Source organism: Gopherus flavomarginatus, chromosome 2, assembly GCF_025201925.1.
Source record: "Gopherus flavomarginatus isolate rGopFla2 chromosome 2, rGopFla2.mat.asm, whole genome shotgun sequence".
Classification (NCBI taxonomy): domain Eukaryota; kingdom Metazoa; phylum Chordata; order Testudines; family Testudinidae; genus Gopherus; species Gopherus flavomarginatus.
The window spans coordinates 14,487,748-14,508,992 of NC_066618.1; the positions used below are offsets into that span (position 1 = coordinate 14,487,748).

The window sequence follows — 21,245 nt, forward strand, 5'->3', positions numbered from 1 at the left end:
TGGAATCCTTACCCCCTGCTAGCAAGTGAGGTTAAGTTAGGGTGATCCCTTCAATCAGGGCATGCTAAGCACAGTTCTGCTGCTCTTTGCTCATACAGTAAGGATAACAACATTTCGTTATCTCTGCATTCAAATACTAGAGTGATTGTAACCAGGGGTGAAAGTAACTCTGAAGACTTACCATGGCGGGGCCGGCTCCGTCCCATGGAAGGGGCGGGGCTTCAGGCAGAAGGGGCAGGGCTGGTGGGTGAGCATCTCCCAGCCAGCCCTTCAGCAGTGATTTAAATGGCAGCAGTGGCGGCTGGAGCCTCGGGCCCTTATAAATCGCCAGTCCTGGGGCAACAGCTCCCTTTGCCTCCCCCCCTGTCGGCAGCCGGGGGGTGGAGGAGCAATGACGTTAAAGCACTGCCTTAAGGATGGTCCTTTGCCGCAACAACACTTAAACGTTGTTGTCCCTTCCCCACCTCCCTGTTGGCGGCCCTGCTGGTACAGACCATACTGGCAGGGCCGCCGACAGGGGAAGCAAAAGGGCAGTGCTTTAATGTGGGCTGCGTACAGGCCAGTACCGGCTTCTTACTGGTATACTGTACCGGCCCGTACCAGCTCACTTTCATCTCTGATTGTAACCCAAACCAGTCAAAACTGATCATTTTGGCAAAGCAGCTCCATTTGCTGCACACCTAGGTAGAGTGGGCATGTTTATGCAAACACAGTCTGCACGTGAAATCTTTTCTCCCAGCATATGTCTCACAAGATGTCAGGAGAGAACTCATTCAGACCCTGCTTCCATCATTTGTTTTCAAAAAAGACTCTCACAAATAACAAGGGAAACTGACTAAGGGCTTGAGCTTGCAAACAAACCCTTGCTTATGTAAGTAAGAGCAACTCAAATGAGTAAGAGTTTTAACATCAAGCCCTAGCTGACTATTCTGACAATAAACTGTCCAAAGCAAAATGTAACCAACTGAAAAAATAGGCAGAAAACCATATTTTTCTCTAATCTCTCTTAGGTACTATTTATAACAATACTAAGTAAATATTTTCTTGCAAAAGTGCATTTCCCCCCCAGTTAACTGTCTTCAGTTAAAATGAATAGCAGTATGATTTTCCTGTACTTAGGCGGAGATCATCTCTTTTTGACAAAGGAACAGAAAAAGTATTATAATGCCCTGAAGAAACTTGGATCCAAGAAACCCCAAAAACCCATCCCACGGCCATTGGTAAGTCCATCCTGAATCACTTTAATACAAATTTGCATAATCAGTGACTATTTTAGACCTATATATCAGCTGGAAACATACATTCAAAATGAGATCTGATGAAATTATGCATTGTGATTAATATTCTTCACTAATTCAGACCTATTTCTATTTGTGACTCAGTTGCAAACTGATCCTAATTTCCTCTAACATTTTTATTTCTAAGTGTTCACCAAATACATAGGGAAAATATTGGCATCATATCAGGGGTTTGTGAACTGTTTGGGTTGACTATTTGTTGCTCACAGTATGATGATGGTCACCTAAAGGTATGTCTACACTGGAGCTGGAGATGTAATTTCCAGCATGGGTAGACACACCTGCACTAACTCTGACTAAGCTAGTGTGCTAAAAATAGCTGTGTAGCCACCCCAAGTGCAATCCTGTTTTGAACCCTAGCTACAAACTCGTGGGAGTTAGCCCATCCTGCCACCTGCACTGCTGCAGCTACCCTCTTATTTTTAGCAGAATATATCTGCTCGAGCTAGAAATTCTAGCTCCAGCTAAGACATACCCTAAATCAGTGGTTCTCAAACTTTTTTTCCATGGACCATTTGAAAATTGCTGAGGGTCTTGGCGGACCACTTAATGATTTTTCCAAATGGTGTTTTTACCATTAGCTAACTATTATAAAGTGCTTTGGATAAGAGCACTATATAAAAAAACTTTATAATTAACTTTTTTTGTTCTACAAATAAAAGCACACAACTCATATTTTAATATCAGTAGTCTTACCTTTCTAATGCGATGGATGTGCCCTCTCTCCCCTGCCACGGCAGCCCCTACGCTGGGGCTGGGAAGGAGGGGATCTCTCCCACACCATAGCAGCCACAGAGCTGAGGCTGGGAAGGAGGACTGTCTCTCCCCGGCAGCCCCAGCTCTGGAACTGGGGAAAGTCACATCTTTTTCTGGCCACTACAGCCCTGCACATCCCAAATTCCCCCCCTCCCCGCTCTCTTCTCATCCCACTGTGCCCTCCCACCTACTCCCTATTTTCCCCAAGGACACCACCTCACCTTATGTGTGCATCTTCTCCAGGTCCAGGCACCTAATTAGTGGAGCCACACCTGCGCAGCTCCACTAATTAAGTGGGTGACCCTTCGTTCTTTTGTGTGCGGCCGTCCAGGCACGCAGCTTAGAGGGATCTCTCTGCGAACCACCTGAATGGAGCTTGTGGACCACTGGTGGTCCACGGACGACAGTTTGAGGACCTCTGTCCTAAATCACAAATATGATTTGTGTTCCTTGATTAAGTTACTGCAACTTTTAAAACAGGTGAATAGTGATTAACAAATAACTCATGCCCTTGACTGCTTGTCCATATATATAGTCCATTTTTGGGGAGTGCACATGTACTCGACACTGAGGTCTTTTGGCCAGCAGTGTCTGATAGGGCTTGCATACACCCTGTGCCCGCTTGTGCTCAGCTACTGAGAGGCCATGAAGGACTAACCACTATTCTGTTCTTTCTCACCACCTATAGCTTTGAGACAGGATTCCAGTATCCATGTACCACACTGTTTCTTTTTGATAAAAATATAGTTCATATACTTAGTTGCCTGTTGATACCTCTGTTTTAATAGATTTCATTTTTTGGGTGGAAGATTTTAGTACTTGTACCTTCCCTTGTAAATATTTCTTGATCAGGATCTTGCCAGCATCAGGGTATGAGGTTGTCGCATTCAAAGTCTCCTGGATTTAAATATTGCCCCTTTTGTGAGTTGTACTTTCTATTAATGATGAGCACAATAGGTCCCTTTTTGGTTTGAGGAAGACCCATATCCTGAGTAAATACACTGTGTACAAGCCCTTTTCAAAAAGAACTTTAAAAGCCAGAGAGGTGAAGCTTAAAATGTTTCTGCTTGACCACACTATGCAGCCTGCCTCAGATCCAGGTCATACTGACTGATTGACTGACACACACATGCCTGTTGTGTCCAGAGATGCGCCTGTGAGCTCAGCTTCAGTTAGCTCCAGGGTGCCACTGACTAAGCCACAGACTTGCAGGGATTCTGGTGGGACAGTTCTAAGAAGACTGTCACAGTTCTGGGGCAATTGCTCCTTTAATCTGCCTTCTGAGGTCTGCTCAAGGAATGCCATCTCAGGCCTCTAGCCATCACCTCTCTCTAGGCAAGGACCCACGTTCCACTTCCTCTTAACCAGAGAGCTGCAGATCCCCTGCAATCCACTGTGATTATCCCAATAAGGTCTGACTAACACCTGGCCCCTCCTCTTTGCTTTCTCTCAGAAGGACAATGACAGTAATTTATCAGGAACTGAACAGCTCTTCCAAAGCCTAGTACATTTATTTAAAGACAAAAGCATACAGAGAAAACATATAAAATAATGAAAAAGTGTAAACACACACTAAATTTTCCAGAAATCAGCCTTCAGTTTGATGACAGGTTCAGGTCCTTCTAACCTATCTCCTCTTTAAGCAATGGATTACGTCCATTTGTTGAATTAAAAAGAAAGCTTCTCTGTCAGGATAAACTCAGCCTTTTATACCAAAACTCTTGCTTTATCTCCTAGTCTCCTGAAAACAGGTTCAACCAGTCTCTGCCCTTCTCCCTGGGAGGTCAAGCCTTAAAATTAATAGGCAGCCTGTTTAAGACTAACTTAAGGAAGTACTACTTCACACAATGCACAGTCATATCTACATAACCAGCTTTGAGATTTGGTATTAATCACCTGCTAGTAAACCATAACACACACATACATATAACATATATTGATACAAAGGGCTATTAATATTCTGTGGTCTTATATCATCTGGCCCACCTCAATATAATGGTCTTTGAAGTTTTCATGCTTTCAAGGCTGACTCAAACATTCAGATAACATTCATAACGTTAAATACAATAGTCTCAGGCTAGGCCTTTGTTGTTCATATTTGCTAAAAAGATTTTGAAGGGAAGGAGTTCTCTGAAAACACCAGCTCAGTGTGCAGCAGCAGCCAAAAAAGCCAACAGACCCATCAGAAATCACTTGGAAAGGGATAGATGATAAGACAGAAAATATCATAATGCCACTATATAAACCCATGGTATGCAACACCTTGAATACTGCATGCAGTTCTGGTCACCTCATCTCAAAATGATATATTAGAATTTGAAAAAATACAGAGAAGGGCAGAAAAAATGAATACAGATATGGAACAACTTCCATAGGGATAGAGATTGAAAAGACTGGGCATGTTCAGCTTGCAAAAGAGACAAGTAAGAGGGGATATGATAGAGGTCTATAAAATCATGAATGATGTGGAGAAAGTGAATAAGGAAGTGTTATTTATAGGGCTGTTGATTAATCACAGTTAACTCACTTGATTAACTAAAAAATAATCATGATTAAAAACAATCTCGATTAATCGCAGTTTTAATTGTATTGTTAATAAAATGCCGATTGAAATTTATTAAATATTTTAGATGTTTTTCTACATTTTCATATATATTGTATTCTGTGTTGTAATTGAAATCAAAGTATATATTATTTTTTATTACAAATATTTGCATTGTAAAAACAATAAACAAAAGAAATAGTATTTTTCAATTCTTTTCATACAAGTACTGTAATGTAATCTCTTTGTCGTGAAAGTGCAACTTACAAATGTAGATTTTTTTGTTACATAACTGCACTCAAAAACAAAACAATGTAAAACTTTAGAGCCTACAAGTCCACTCAGTCCTGTTTCTTGTTCAGCCAATCACTAAGACAAACAACTTTGTTTACATTTATAGGAGATAATGATGCGCTGTTCTTATTTACAATGTCACCAGAAAGTAAGAACAGGCATTTGGATGGCACTTTTGTAGACAGCACTGCAAGGTATTTACATGCCAGATATGCTAAACATTTGAATGACACTTCATGTTTCAGTCATCATTCCAGAGGACATGCTTCCCCGTGCTGATGATGCTCGTTAAAAAAATATGTTAATTTGTGACTGAACTCTTTGGGGAGAATTGTATGTCTCCTGCTCCGTTTTACCCACATTCTGCCATATATTTCATGTTATAGCAGTCTCAGATGATGACCCAGCAGTACATGTTCATTTTAAGAATATTTTCACCGCAGATTTCACAAAATGCAAAGAAGGTACTAAAGTGAGATTTCTAAACATAGCTACAGCACTTGACCCAAGGTTAAAAATTCTGAAGTGCCTTCCAAAATCTGTGCACCAGGCTTTCAGAAGTCTTAAAAGAGCAACACTCCAATGCAGAAACTACAGAACCCAAACCACTAAAAAAGAAAATCAACCTTGTGCTGGTGGCATCTGTTTCAGATAATGAAAATAAACATGCGTCGGTACACACTGCTTTGGTGGTTGAAGTATGAAGGGACATATTAATCTTTAGTGCATCTGGCACATAAATATCTTGATTCCAGCTACAACAGTGCCATGAGAACTCCTGTTCTCTCTTTCAGGAGACATTGTAAACAAGAACTGGGCAGTATTATCTCCTGCAAATGTAAACAAGCTTGTTTGTCTGAGCGATTGGCTTAACAAGAAGTAGGACTGAGTGGACTGGCAGGCTCTACAATTTTACATTGTTTTATTTTTGAATCCATTTTTTGTACATAATTCTACATTTGTAAGTTCAACTTTCATGATAAAGAGTTTTCACTACAGTACTTGTATTAGATGAATTGAAAAATACTATTTCTGTTTTTTTACAGTGCAAATATTTGTAATCAAAAATAAAAATTAAATGAGCACTGTACACTTCATATTCTGTGTTGTAAATGAAATCAATATATTTAAAAATGTAGAAAAAATCAAAAAATATTTAAATAAATGGTATTCTATTATTGTTTAACAGTGTGATTAATCACGATTAATTTTTTAAATTGCTTGACAGCCCTAGTTATTTATCCCTTTACATTACACAAGAACCAGAAGTCACTCAATGAAATTAATAAGCAGCAGGTTTAAAACTAGGAAGTATTTCTTCACACAACACACAGTCAACTTGTGGAACTTATTGCCAGAGGATGTTGTGAAGTATAACCAGAAGTATAACTGGGTTCAAAAAAAGAATTAGATACATTCATAGAGGAAAGGTCCATAAGTGATTACTAGCTAAGATAACATGCATCTGACGAAGTGGGTATTCACCCACGAAAGCTCATGCTCCAATACGTCTGTTAGTCTATAAGGTGCCACAGGACTCTTTGCTTCTTCTAGCTAAGATGGTTAGGGATGCAACCTCAGGTTCCAGGTATCCTTAAATATCTGACTGCAGGAAGCTGGAACCAGATGATGGGATGAATCATTCAATAATTTTCCTGTTCTGTTCACTCCCTCTGACACATCTGACATTGACCACTGTCGGAAGACAGAATGCTGGGCTAGATGGACTATTGGTGTGATCCAGTATAGCCATTCTTATGTTTTGTATTCCTCTAAAATCAGAAGCACACCTCTTCATACAGCTTTTGCAAAAAATTGGTCACAGTTGCCTCTTCCCTTCATTCCTCATCTAAATCCACTCCACAGCCTGGTTCAGGTACCAGGTATACACACACACAGAGGTACACACACATTACACAGTCATTCCTCACTATTACAGAATCCCATCGTAAATTGGATTTTGTTGTAGATCAGGAACTAAGTGGTGGTTGATCCCACACTGCCCTTTAGGCCCTCGGAACATGAGTACAAGGGCATCCAGCGTGCCTATGTGGACCAACAGGCAGGGCTGGCTCTAGCAATTTCGCCGCCCCAAGCACGGCGGCACGCCACAGGGGGCGCTCTGCCGCTCGCTGGTCCCGCGGCTCTGGTGGACCTCCCGCAGGCGGCCCTGCGGAGGGTCCGATGGTCCCGCGGCTCCCGTGGAGCTGCCGCAGGCGTGTCTGCGGGAGGTCCACCGGAGTCGCAGGACCAGCGAACCGTCCACAGGCACGCCTGCTGCAGGTCCACTGGAGCCGCCTGCCGCCCTGGCAGCAACTGGCAGAGCGCCCCCCACGGCGTGCCGCCCCAAGCACGCACTTGGCGCGCTGTGGCCTGGAGCCAGCCCTGCCAACAGGCACTGCTGAACAAAATCTCAAGGTCACAAAGTACATGCGCACTACCAAGAGTGGTATTTGTATATGGACAGCATATCTTAAAGAATTCCAGTTATTGTAAAGGCAGGTAATTGTTCTATGTTCAAATTTTTGAAAATTTCAGGATTCATTAACATTTTCATGAATGGATGGTTGTCTGAATACTTATCCATAACAATACCCACAAGTAGTAGCAAAATTGAACTTGGAGTTTGGTTTCATAAATTAATTAGTAAATCAGGTTTTTGCTGTTTTACTAGCTCTAATAAGAACTGTTTACACTAATAATGTTTGTTAAAACAATGTTTATAAATATAAGTTATAATACACTCTGGAAATTCTCTGCTGTGTAATTTCCATTAAAGAACCAGGATTGTGTGATAGGTGGAAATACTAGGTGCAGCTTTCAATCTTGGATGTCTATAGTGTCACCTAAAAATATGTTTCAGGAACATTATTGTGATATTTATTTTCCTTTGAGTTACTTTCCTGAAGGTAGAGATTTAATTATATTACCACTTTTGTGTTGCTTGATTCTTATAACTAGCACTAATGACTATTTTCTTGTTATCAGAACAAATACCAAGGATTTTTTTTTGACATTGTATCAAGCAAAGCTTTTGAGATTACCATTGTGACTCTCATCTGCCTTAACATGATCATTCTGATGTTGACCAGTGAAGACCAAGATGAAAAAACCAGAGATATTCTTGACATCATCAACAAGGTCTTTGTTGCCATATTTACTGGAGAGTGCATCATGAAAATACTGGCTCTAAGACACTACTTCTTCACTGATTGCTGGAATAGATTTGATTTACTGGTTGTGATCCTTTCATTAGTTGGTAAGTAAAATTTGCTGTTAGGTCAAGAATTTTGTTTTGCCAGCACCAAGCAAAGAAAAGGTTAAAATGGAGATTTGTTTGACCAGTAGTAAATGTTCATGTAAATCACATAGACAAACTCTGGTTTCTTTGGAGTTGTTCTATTCCAGGTGCAGGCAATTCGTTCCAAATGAACAAAGCAAGCAAATAAAAAAGCAAATAATTCCCACCTCATCTCCCGCCCAAGAAACAAACAAACAAAAAAATCCACCACATTGCTTTCACTAGTGTCTTTGGAAAAGAGCAGAGATATACTAACGGGTATAGTTTTCAATCTACCCATAAATGCTTTTTGGGAAAAGAACAAGTTGGGTTTTATTGAGTAAATAATATGGTAAGCAGCAGTTCTGGTCTGTTATATTAGAGTAACTCTTTCATATAGTTATTAGTACTAAAACAGTGGCTGACCTTAAAAATCTTTACTTTCTCAGCTAGCAAATAATTAATTTTACTGCATTTTTCCCAGTATAAAGTATAAGAAATATCACAGTAATGCCAGTTAGACAAAAAGATACATATGTGAAGATATTAATGATAGCCACTGTGTGAATTTTATAAGAAAATTCAGATATTTATTTAATTTCTGTTTAAAAAATCAAGCTACCTCCTGACAGGTACTGAACCATGAAGTTCACGAGAGTTGGAGTTGCTCAGCAGCTCTCTGGATTTGGCCCGTTATTTGTGAATGTTGAGAATATAATTGTACTTGGTCTTTTCAAATAAAACTGGGTGACAGTAAAATATAGTATTAGCAGATGAAGGTAGATAATTACTATTAGAGAACTCAAGGTGGATATACTTATTTTCAGTTCTTCCTTGCCTGTCCCATCTAAAGAGAATTCCCGCTATGTTTCTAGTTGCTTAAACCATCCCTTTTTCTTTCCACAACAGTGAACCACCCACCTCTTAAAATCTTCCACAACTTTTTGTGAAGCACTACAATCTTCCCCTTCTGCTGGGCCAATCCTTTCTGCTTTTATCTGTGCTGCTTCCACTTTCTCCCTGTCTCTGGTTTCCTCACCAGTCCTCTGGTTTGTGTATGCTTTCTACCCAGTCACAGATTGTATAATGGATCGTTCACCAGAACTGACAGACAAAACACTTGCTCTCAACTTCCTTCCTTGTTTCTGCATAGCACACTAAGCTATCCCACAAACCTCAAAAAAATGTCTAGTTCTCTGATGAGTAGCTACATGACATCTGACATTTATACCCCTGCTGTGTAGCTGAATGTACCAGTTACTCTAAATCCTAATATGCCATTAATTTCATTTTAAATTCAGTGAGTGATAGAAGCATAGTCATGCGTGGTGGGGGATTAGAAATGAAAGGGTTAATCTGCTGCTCTTTTTTATTTTTATATTTACTGCTTGCTAATTCCATCAGGAATTACCAGCTATACCAGGAATTAATGGATGTCCCTCAGTTAGCATCTAGGTGGGCCTGGCGAAGGAGTCATGGGTCACAGTTTCAGATAAAATATTGAAAGTGAGGTGCAAGCCATATGGCCGGCTTCCTGCACATGAGGCCTGAGGGGCAGAAAGTGGGTGTTTTAACTGGTTGAGTGCCAATTAATTTTATCTCTAGAATCATTAAAATATTGTAGTCTAAACAGAGAAACAAGAAATGGTAAGCCAAATCTTGATAATGGTCTCTCTCACTGTCAATTCAGGGACATGACTCCCAATATTTTAGTTACTTGGGGTTCTTTCCATGACTGAGAGTACATCACGATTAAAGACAAAGTAATCATAATTATTAACTATGACCATTTTATTATTAACGAAAGAAAAAACAAATCATAAACAAGCCTCAGATAATGGTTATTTCAGTTACAATCTCTTCTTAATGCATGTCTGGGGAGAATTTACAACAGAGATTACATCTTTGAGAGTTGCGCTTCCCTGAGTGGAGATGTTCTTCTTTAGGTAAACATAAACCAAAGTATGTGGTTCCCAATATCAGTATTGATTATTGACTCAATGTAGCATAGGTAACTAGCACAGTTTACAGAGGGGCAAAACAATTTCATTTAAAGGTAGGTGAATCCTGTTTAGTTTATCACAGATAAAGTTGAGTACTCTTAACTAAGGGTGGTCTACAGTACAACCCTAAGTGTTGTAGTTAAGTCAACCTAAGTCTAAGTGCTGACAACTGGTGTAGACAGCCCTAGGTCGATAAAAGAATTCTTCCATGGACCTAACTACGCCTTTCGGGGAGATAGTGCAGCTGTGCCTCTGTAGCATTTCAAGCATAGACAAGCCCTATGTATCATGAAACCAATATTTTAGGCAGTTATTTAAAAGAAGTTATTCAAAGAGCTGTCTTGAGAAAGGAAAATTAATAAATATTAAGAATCTTAAACTTGAATAAAATCCCATTATTTTTCTCACTTTATCAAGGTTAGCTGATGTGTCCTCTCTAGGAATATGTAGTCCAAATGACCTGGTGTGCCAGGACAAGTAGTTAATACTTTACATTGCAATAGCATTTCAATAGCCCATTAAAATAATTACAAGGAAAATTGAATCTAATCCCTTGGCAGTGCTTTTGCAAACTCTATCTCATCAGTATATGTTGCAAAATCAATGCTGGACTGGGAAGTTGCCTCTTTTTTATGCTGCATCTTGGTTTATTTAGTTCTCTGTTCTTCTTCTCTATCTGGTTAATATTGCAGTTTTCTTAGAGAGCTGAGATGAGCTGCTGAGCTTAGATAAGGGTGCTGTGAAGTGTGTTGCTGTTGAAATTGAGAGATGGGACCAAGTGTTGCTACTTTCTTGCTCAATTCAGAGAGATTTATAATATTCTATTTATAATCTCATTGAAGGAGGAAAACACACCTCTTTTAGAAGTGTGACTAGATTCAAATATCAGCCACTGTCACCCTCTCATTGGCTCAACACCCTCCTGGAGTTGTTCTGGTCATTGTTTTCAGCTCAGGAATTAATAGGGTTTAAAATTCTGTTTCAAATTCATCTCAACACCACTATTCCCTATAGAAAGGGGTTTCAGCTCTTAAAATAATCTTTTAAAACATAAATTATGAAGTCTTTAAATTTGAATAGTCATCAAGTAAATTATTGTCCTTTCTTCTTACCAGTCCTTATCAGACCAAAGTGTCCTCTTTAAGCTTTGCCGAGTACTGGGGGAGCATATGCTAAGGACACCTGGTTACATTCCTTGCTCCAGGTGTCATAAGCCGATGCCCATAAATGATCATCATTCTTGCTCTTGAAGTGTTTGAGTGAGGTTTACATCAGAGACAGGTGTCCAGTTTTCTGAGGCTTCAAAACTAGAACAAAGCAGCAGAGAGAAGAGTGACTTATATACATCCACAGGGAAACCACTCTTCACCCAGCATTGAAGCCTGCTTGGTCAGAACGCAGGAGTTCCTTGATTATTCCTTGTAGAAATGCTTCCCTGGTGTTGCCTGAGGACAGAGATCAAAGACAGTTTTGATTTTCTCAGAGTCTTTGATGTGGGACACCTCTGCCACAGATGTTAGCCGCTCTAGTACCAAACGCAGAGCACACCTTTTGGCTCACTGCTCCCCAGAACCACCACATAGGGCCTCTCATAGGACAGAACCATTGACTCTGGTACCCATCCTGGGCTTGCTGAGACTGGCTATTTCATCAGTGGCAACTGAGGAGCCATCACCCTTGATTTCTGCAGGGTAACGGATCTTATTGGTGCAGACAACACCAGAGGCCTATGCAGCCATGAAGGATCTGTTGTGCCGCTTGGAACTGCCTTCACCACACATTAAGGCTGACAATGCCCTACTGGGGCCATCACATGCAGTATAGACTTTGACACCGATATTAGGGTCTGTTACAGAACCCACAACTTAAGATCTAGTAGCATCTTCCTCAGCTTCCTCAATGCTGGCACCTGGATTTCCAGTCCCTTGTTCCACCGCAGTTCACAGTACAAATAGATAGAAAGCCCCTGTTGCTACCACCAGTACTACAGTTTCTATGTAGATCACAGGCTATGGCTACATTACTGCGGTAAGTCGACCTACGCTACGCAACTCCAGCTATGTGAGTAAAGTAGCTGGAGTTGACGTACCTTAGATCGAGTTACCACAGGGTCTACACCGCTGGGGGTCAACGGGAGAAAATCTCCCATTGACTTCCCTTACTCTTCTCTTTGGGGGTAGAGTACAGGGGTCGATTGGAGAGTGATCTGCAGTTGTTTTGGTGGGTCTTTACTAGGCCCTCTAAATCGACCACCAGTGGATTGATTTCAGCGTGTCGATCCCTGCTGTATTGTAGACCTGCCCACAGCCCTAGTCTCTGATTGCTGAAGGGGCGTTCCAAAGAGGATGGAGTTAGGCTGTTCTCAGTGGTGGCAGATGACAGAACAAGGAGCAGTGGTCTCAAGTTGCAGTGGGGGAGGTTTAGGTTGGATATTAGGAAACACTATTTCACTAGCAGGGTGGTGAAGCACTGGAGTGGGTTAGCTAGGGAGGTGGTGGAATTTCCATCCCTAGAGGTTTTTAAGGCCTGGCTTGACAAAGCCCTGGCTGGGATGATTTAGTTGGGGTTGGTCCTGCTTTGAGCAGGGGGTTGGGCTAAATGACCTCCTGAGGTCTCTTCCAACCCTATGCAATGCAGACTTTGGCACTGATGTTGGGGTCTGTTACAGTACCAATGTCTATGACTCCATGATTCTGATGATGTGGCTCAGTACCACACCACCTGGGCCTTCAAAGGATGCTATTCCTCATCAGAGGGTGAAGTGGGTTGTTATGTCACCCAGTTCAGAATATCCAGAGTGTCCTCCAGGACTTATTCCTTCTCTCACAGATGACACTCTGACAAGAGCAGATCTACAGACTGGAGTGCCTGGTCTAGGCATAACTGGCCTTCAGTACCATACCAGCCCCACCACTGGCCACACTCAAGATCCACTTTGCTGCTAACCTACTGAAGTAGATTGCTGAGAAGATAAGGTTTCCCACACAGTACAGAGAGGTTGCTCATGGTCAGTACTGAGCAGCTGCTGAAACCTTTCACAACCTGCCTCAGACCTATCATCTTCATCAGCAGAGCAAGATCAGCGTCTAGGGGGTGTCACATAAGTGAATATTGTCTTGGTTGGTCCACCAAACCAGAGATGACAAGTCTTTGTCTGGGATAAACACTAGCTTGTCTACATGGTGTGCCTGAGGGCATTACACTGACCTGAGCCCTGATTGGTTGGTGTGGGGTCATTCCTCTCAGTAGGTGGAAAGCAGTATTCATCGGATGCTCTGTCCCAGTGCCTAAGCCTGGAAGTGAACACCTCCACATCTACAGAGACTAGTTTATTGGGGTGATCCTGGACTCAAACTTTGGGGCTTTTCTGCCCCAACACAGGTTTCTAGCTATATGAGATCTCTGTGCACCATTCAAGGGCCAACCCTGAATCACAGTAAGGAACTGCCTCAGGCTCCTGGGAGATATGGTATCATTCACTTTTATATTAGGCTTGAGAACATCTCTGTAGTGTTTTTTCTGCCCTTGTCTAGCATGTTTGCCTTGGCTGAATTGAGAACAGAAAACTTGTTTTGGCAGTCTGGAATCAGGCATCTGAAGAAAATGACCTTCCCAGTGAAGTTGATGATAGATAATCATCGCCTCAATGCTTGTGATATTGGCTTGTGAGAGAATACCAATGCTAATGTGTCTATCAGCCCATTTAATTAGAAGAATCTTATGCATACAGCATTGATGGTATTTCTCCAGTGACTTAAGATGTCCCTTATATGTTGTCCTGATTTCAGCCCATCACCATAGGGTGGGGGTCACAACAGCTTTGTAAACCATAAGTTTGGTTTTAATTCTGATGTCGCAATCTTCAAACACTCTTTAGCTCAGAGTCCAAAATCTCGGCTAACACATTTGAGCTGGTACTGGATTTCTTGGTCAATGTCAGCTGTCCGTGAGAGATGGCTTCCAAGATACGGGAAATGCACAATGCTCTCTAGAAGGCTATCATGGATCTGTGTTGCTGGTTCTGGGAGTTGTGCACCAGGAGCTTGCAGACAGAGGACCTTTGTCTTCTGGATGTTGAGTGTTATTCCCATTTTCTGGTATGCATCAGCAAAGATGATAGTCGTCTGAAGATCTGTTTCTGAGTGAACACACACTACAGTGTTATCAGCATACCGAGGCTCAATGACTAAGGTCGGTGACGTTTTGGTTCTGGATCGGAAGCAGCCCAGGTTGAACAGAGTACCAGCATATCTGAGCCAGCCCTGGTGACCTCATTAAAATGGGGTCATGACCCACAGTTTGAGAATTGCTGAAATAGAGCATCACAGTGAGGAAGATGAAGAAGAGACTCAGGGCAGTGACACGGCCCTGCTTAATGCCTGTCTTCACCTTAAAAGGAGCTGTAGTAGACTCATTATAAAGGATCACTGCTTGCAGGTCATCATGAAGGAGATGAAGAGTACTGACAAATTTTAGTGGACATCCATACTTCAGAAGGATTTCCTGTTTGTAGCATCAAAGGTATTTGTCAGGTCAATGAATGCCAAATACGTCTGTGTTGTTCTCTACATTTTTCCTGCAGCTAGCAAGTAGTAAAGATCATGTCAGTAGTGCCTCTAGATGGTCTAAACCCACACTGAGATTCAGGAAGAATGTCTTTGGCAAGAGGAAGAAGACAGTTCATGAAAAATCTAGCAAGGACTTTTGATGAAATTGCCAGCAGAGAGATTCCTCTATAATTTCCACAGTCAGATTTATCTCCTTTCTTAAAGATCATCGCAATCATAGCATCTCTAAGTTCATCTGGAATTTTATCATGGTTCCAGATTTTCAGAATAAGCTGTAAGGTGAGATCCTTTCCCCACTGCTTTTAGATTTCTGCAGTAATTCCATCGACTCCAGATGCCTTGTTGTTCTTCATCTGTTTAACAGCTCTACACACTTCTTCCATGGTTGGAGGTATTCTGAGTTTAGCTCTGATCGGGTGTTGTGGGATGAGGGTGAAGACACAGTCATCAACAGCAGAGTCCCAATTGAGGAGATCTTTGAAACGTTCCTTCCTGTGTGCATTGACAGCTTCCATTTCTTTGATCAACTCCTCTCAGGTTTACCTCCAGATGCACAGGACATAAATGGTTTTAACTGCATTAAAAAAGCCATGTATATCATGGATTTTGGCAAGGAGTTGAATAAATTGTATAATACTTTAATCAATCACTATTTTTGACTCAATGTTGAAGTTTACTCCTACAGTTGCTTCTTAAAAAAAAGAAATTATGTTCTGTTCTGTTCTACTTAGCTCATTTGACAGTGCCCACCTTTGTGACATCTGTGCACTTTCCAGAGTAAGGAGATTAAATAAAAGACTATCAAATGTGGTTCCTTTCCATTCCACTCTCACTGGAGGGAAATTGAATGAGAGAGTGTGACAATCTTTACCCTTATGTTCACCCTTATGGCCCTGCCACACTCCTTCCCAGAAAAGGGCCTTTGAGAGTTCCTCCATGCTTCCTAGAGCGGCTGTGTGGGAAGCAGCCAATCAGTACCCAGCAGGCTAGTATAATAAACGCTGCAGGGCCAGAGTGAGTTCAGCTCCTTGCTAAAGCTGAATGAGAATGGATGGTGCTATGGGCTGGCTGCTGGAATGCCACCAGGACAAGGCGCTGAGGTAAGGGTGGAAAATGTTCTGGAGCCCTGGGGGAGTGTCCCAGGGAATTGTAGCAGCAATGCAGTTTATTTAAAGGGACATGGCAGATGGCTGCTATCTTATAGGGTCCCTGGGCTGGGACCCAGAGTAGAGGGTGGGCCTGGGTTCCCACCACCAGCCACTGGGAAAGTGGCCTGGACTTTGAGACACCCCAGAAGGGGGACTGAACTGTAGTAGCCCAGCTGGAGAGCTGCAGCCTGAGAGGGTGAAAACATTGCCTCCTGGGAGGGAGCCCTGGGACACTGCTTTATATTGGAGCAGGGACAGCTTGCCAGAAACATTACAGAGGGCGCTGAGAGAGGCACCTATTGTAACCCGGAAGGGGTCTGCTTTGTTTTTATTTCACATACAGACTGTGTCTGACTCAGCCAGAGTCAGCTTGAATGGAACCCAGACAGTAAGACTGCCGAAGCATGTGGCGAGAAAGGCCTTTGCTTTGAAAGCATTTAGCTTGCTAAGTTAGATATTGTGTGTTATCTTTTTATTTTCTTGTAACCAGTTCTGACATTAATCACTTAAAATCTATCTTTCTGTAGTTAATAAACTTGTTTTATCTGATTGATGTATTTGGGAAACTCCATTTGAGATAACAATTTTTGTGCATATCATTTTCTATTAATAAAATGAGAGACTTTATATGAGCTTATATTGTCCAGGAGAAGACAGGACAATATAAGACATACATTTCTGGAGGAAAATCTAGGACTGGAAGTTTGCTGGTGTTGCTCTGCAGTGTAATTCAAGAGTGGCTGGTTATAGAACTCATACACCATAGCTGGGAGTAACTTACATTCTGGAGGTGGTGTGTGAGCAGAACAGGAATGGTTGCTCCCACAGTGCAGTGTAAAAGGCACCCCAGGCTCAAGACTTGAGAGGATACAGCTGTTCAGCAGTCCAGATTGTATCCTGGGTAATGTCACAGAGGAATTTTTTTTTATTTGAGAGGGTTAGAAGTGGTAAATTAATATGCAGTGTACTGTTCTTAGGGAAGACAATATTGAAGCATGCTTTGCATTTGCACTGAAACATAGGGGGACTTGTGGTAGTAAGGCAATCTTTTAGGTTCCATGTATCTTGAGTACTTACATGTTGCTCATTACTGTAACATCTGAGCATCTTGCAACTGTTAATGTATTCATTGTCACAACATCTCTGAGAGATAAGAAAGTGTTATTATCCCCATTTTAAAGATAGGCACAAAGATACCAAGTTACTTTCCCCTGGTCACACAGGAAGCCTGTGTCAGAGCAAGGAATTGAACTCAGATCTCCTAAGTTTCAGACTAGCACTCTGAGAATCTGGGGAGATGGACAAACTAATGATAGAGAATAAGCTTAAGATTGCCGTTCCATCCAAGCTTGCTTATAAACCAATCACAACCATACATCCTCTCATATTATCCTGGGATCAGGTCACACAGTACTGTGAAATAAGGACCAAGTCCATAAATTTAATGTGATACTCTATGGGAAGCCAGTGAAGAGAGCGAAGCACCAGGATATTGTATTGGTGGTAATCTGTGCCCTCAGTGAGGCGTGCTGTTGCATTCTGCACCCACTGCAGTTTTTTCAAGGCTTATGTTTTTGAGCTCAAGTAAATTGCATTACTATAATTCAGTTGGGAAGGTATTCTTATAACCAGGTCAATGGTAGCAAGAATGGGACAAAATCTTCCTAATTGTTTGGTGGTGATAGAAAAAGTGCCATCCATCCTTTTTTTTTTTTTTTTTTTTTTTTTTTTTTTTGGGCAAGAACTTTGTGTTAGGAAGGAGGCTTGAAAAACTGCCAAGATGTGGACTGTCTTGATGTTCTGTGGGTATGCATTGTCGACTGAAGAGAGCTGCAACTTGATGGCTAGCTGTTTGAAGTGTTAACTTCTGTCTGCTTGGGATTAAATTTTAATAAGCTCTACCTGAGCCATGTGCTGATGTTGGCCAGTCACTGGGAAAACAGGGTGACCATTTTGTTATCCTAGGTTGAAAATGACAAATGTGGGTCATTTTCATATTGTTGACATTAGAGCCTATGAAGTCTCCCCATTTCTCCCATTGGCTAAATGTAAATACTGATTGAAGTTGGGGAGAGAATTAATCCATGTGGGTCTCCACAAATGAGAAATCTGGTAGCAAAGGTAGCTTCTTTGTGTGATTCTGAAGAAAGGATTCATATAATTAGAGAGCATTTATTTGGACCACTGTCATTTCCCTTAGATGGGAATTAGATGGGATAATAATAGCTTGCAACAGCCATAGTGAATATTATGGAGAGGTCCAGAAGGGAGACAATTGACATTTGTTCTTTATATATAGTAAGAGATTTTCCATTAGCAGTAACTGTACTGATTCTGTTCTATATCCTGGCCAAAACCAGACTATGTTAGATCCTTTCCTTATCCCCCAAACAGAAAAGGAAGGACAAGGCTTAGCATTTTTGATAAACTTTTTTCTCTGCAAGGAAAAGGCAAAGCCTTTTAGACCTCCTTTAAAAAAAATCATTGTGATGCAAAAAAGGGCACTTGGTAGGCACACAGATTTAAAACTGTTGTCCAGAGATTTCTTCAAACTGCAAATATTTACATCAACAATTGCTGTAGTACTACATCCAGTGAGGTATCTTGCATCCAACACAGAAGTATATTTCAACAAGTCACGTGAGTCTTAGGCACAATGACATGAGTCTTAGGCACAACCTTTATCAGCACAATGAAACATATGCATGTTACTTATCTAGGAACTTTAATTTTGTAACATTTAAAAGGGTCTTTTGTTTGTTTGCTTGTTTCTAAACTTTTGCAGGTATAATATAACCTTTTTAACAGTGTAACTTTCTCTTTAAGTGCCAAGGACGCTAGCAGTTTTGCTGGCATTGACAGAACATTATCATTCTCCCTTATAACACAGAAATAAGCGTTAAACATTTTCTGACGTCATCTGGCAATTTCATAAAAGATAATCAAACGTACATATGTATATCTAGTTTTCTTGATTTGATAATTTAACACTGAACATTTAACAATAAAACATTTCTTTTTCTTTCATTTTAAAGGTGTTGGAGTTGATGTTGTTTTAAAGTCTCCGTCACTGTTGAGAATCGTTCGTTTGGTGCGGGTTTGCCGAATCCTCAGACTAATACGGCAAGCCCAAAGAATTAGAACTCTCCTTTTTACATTATTGATGTCCCTTCCTGCTCTGTTCAATATTGGTCTCCTGCTTTTTCTGATCATGTATATTTATGCTATTTTGGGCATGGCTTTCTTTGCCTATACTGATTTGGATGATAAGATTGATGACATTTTCAACTTCCAAACCTTCGGTGGCAGCATGCTCTGTCTCTTCCAGATCACAACGTCAGCTGGCTGGCACGACCTTCTTAACCATTTCTTAGGGACAAGATCTGACTCTCGCACTCCAAATTTAAATATACAACGTACAAACGATACTTCTTGTGTACCTAGCTCTGTAGCAATTATATATTTTGTAAGTTATATCATTATATCATTTCTTATTGTTATAAACTTGTATATAGCTGTTATTTTAGAGAACTTGAATGTTGCTACTGAGGAAAGTAGAGAGCCTTTATGTGAAGATGACTTTGATATGTTTTATGAAATATGGGGGAAGTTTGATTCTGAGGCGACTCAGTTTATTGAGTATTCTGCACTTTCAGACTTTGCAGATGCTTTGGAAAAACCCTTACGTGTATCAAAACCCAACAAAATTCAGCTTATAGCAATGGATCTTCCTTTATTTAGTGGAGATAGGATCTACTACTGGGATATTTTGCTTGCTTTTATCAAAAGAGTGTTAGGAGAATCTGGGGAAATGGACAAACTAATGATGGAGAATAAGCTTAAGATTGCCATTCCATCCAAGCTTGCTTATAAACCAATCACAACTACCCTTAGAAGAAGACGAGAGGAGCTTTCTGCCATTATTATCCAAAGGGCTTTCCGGTCCTATTTGATTCAGTGTTCTATGAAACAGGGTTCTTTTTCATACCAACACAGAACATGTGACAGTAGCATCTTTGAAGAAGATGTATCTGAGAAGGAAAGTAGTCAGTCAGATAAATCACAAACTGCATCTTCCATTTCTTTCCCTCCATCTTATGATAGTGTCGCTGAGGCCACTAATGATAACTTGCAGGTGACAATTACAGAGTCAAGCAAAGCCAATTAACTTAAATGGAAATAACCTTTTGATTTCAGAATATAATACTATAACTTAACAATTATAATAGTCTTTATTAAGAGTTAATGATTGCCTAATCCTTACAATGATGAATTTTTACCTTTGCGAGTTCTCCCCAACATGAGCAGGAGTTACGCAACTGAGTCCTAAATATTAGTTGCAAATCAAACAATGGCAATTTTATCTTTAGCTACCGAAGTAAAGTTTTCAACTTACTATTATACAAGATCATACCAGTTATATCAGTGGTTGCATCTAAACATATTAGACTGTAAAACAATAAATGTGGTTATATCTATCCACAGATAAAGTCTGGCTGTATACATTTATTGTGAGTAATACAAGTATGTTTGTTAATAGCATTATATGACCTTGTGTTTGTTTAAAAAACATGGTTTATCGCACATAAAAGGCAAAATTTACTGTATATGTTGAATGGTATTGCCTAATTTTTATGTTTAGGCACCTAAGTAAAAGTGGCCTGGTTTTCAGATTGCAGAACACATGCATCTTCCACTCATTTCAGAGAGTTATTGGTGCTCAGAACATTTTGAAGATCAGACTGTATTTATTTAGGTGCCTCGCTTTAGGCATCTAGATTTGAAAATTTGCCCTTAACCCATCTGTATCCCAATTTGTTAGAAAAGGTGTGTGTGAGGGGGGACATAGGGGCAGGGGAGAAGGCTATAGGATGTTGTGTGGATTCATTAAAGTTTTTAAAGTGCTTTGGAAATAAAAAGTGATATATACGATTTTTCAGGAAAAAGATCTTGGCGTCATTGTGGATAGTTCTCTGAAGATGTCCACGCGGTATGCAGAGGCGGTCAAAAAAGCAAACAGGATGTTAGGTATCATTAAAAAGGGGATAGAGAATAAGACTGAGAATATAATATTGCCCTTATATAAATCCCTGGTACGCCCACATCTCGAATACTGTGTACAGATGTGGTCTCCTCACCTCAAAAAAGATATTCTAGCACTAGAAAAGGTTCAGAAAAGGGCAACTAAAATGATTAGGGGTTTGGAGAGGGTCCCATACGAGGAAAGATTAAAGAGGCTAGGCCTCTTCAGCTTGGAAAAGAGGAGACTAAGGGGCGATATGATAGAGGTATATAAAATCATGAGTGATGTAGGAAAAGGAAAAGTTATTTACTTATTTCCATAATACAAGAACTA

General features: G+C 40.7%; 1 protein-coding gene across 1 annotated transcript in view; it reads left to right on the forward strand.

The window, feature by feature from the left end:
• Positions 1–20,312, forward strand: part of LOC127045480 (sodium channel protein type 5 subunit alpha-like) — a 146,487-nt gene extending 126,175 nt beyond the window's left edge. Inside the window, 3 exon segments of the mRNA XM_050941523.1 lie at positions 1,120–1,220; positions 7,879–8,149; positions 18,925–20,312. Of these exon segments, the coding sequence (XP_050797480.1) occupies positions 1,120–1,220; positions 7,879–8,149; positions 18,925–20,057 (1,505 nt within the window). The 3' untranslated portion in view covers positions 20,058–20,312.
• Positions 20,313–21,245: the final 933 nt, after the last annotated feature.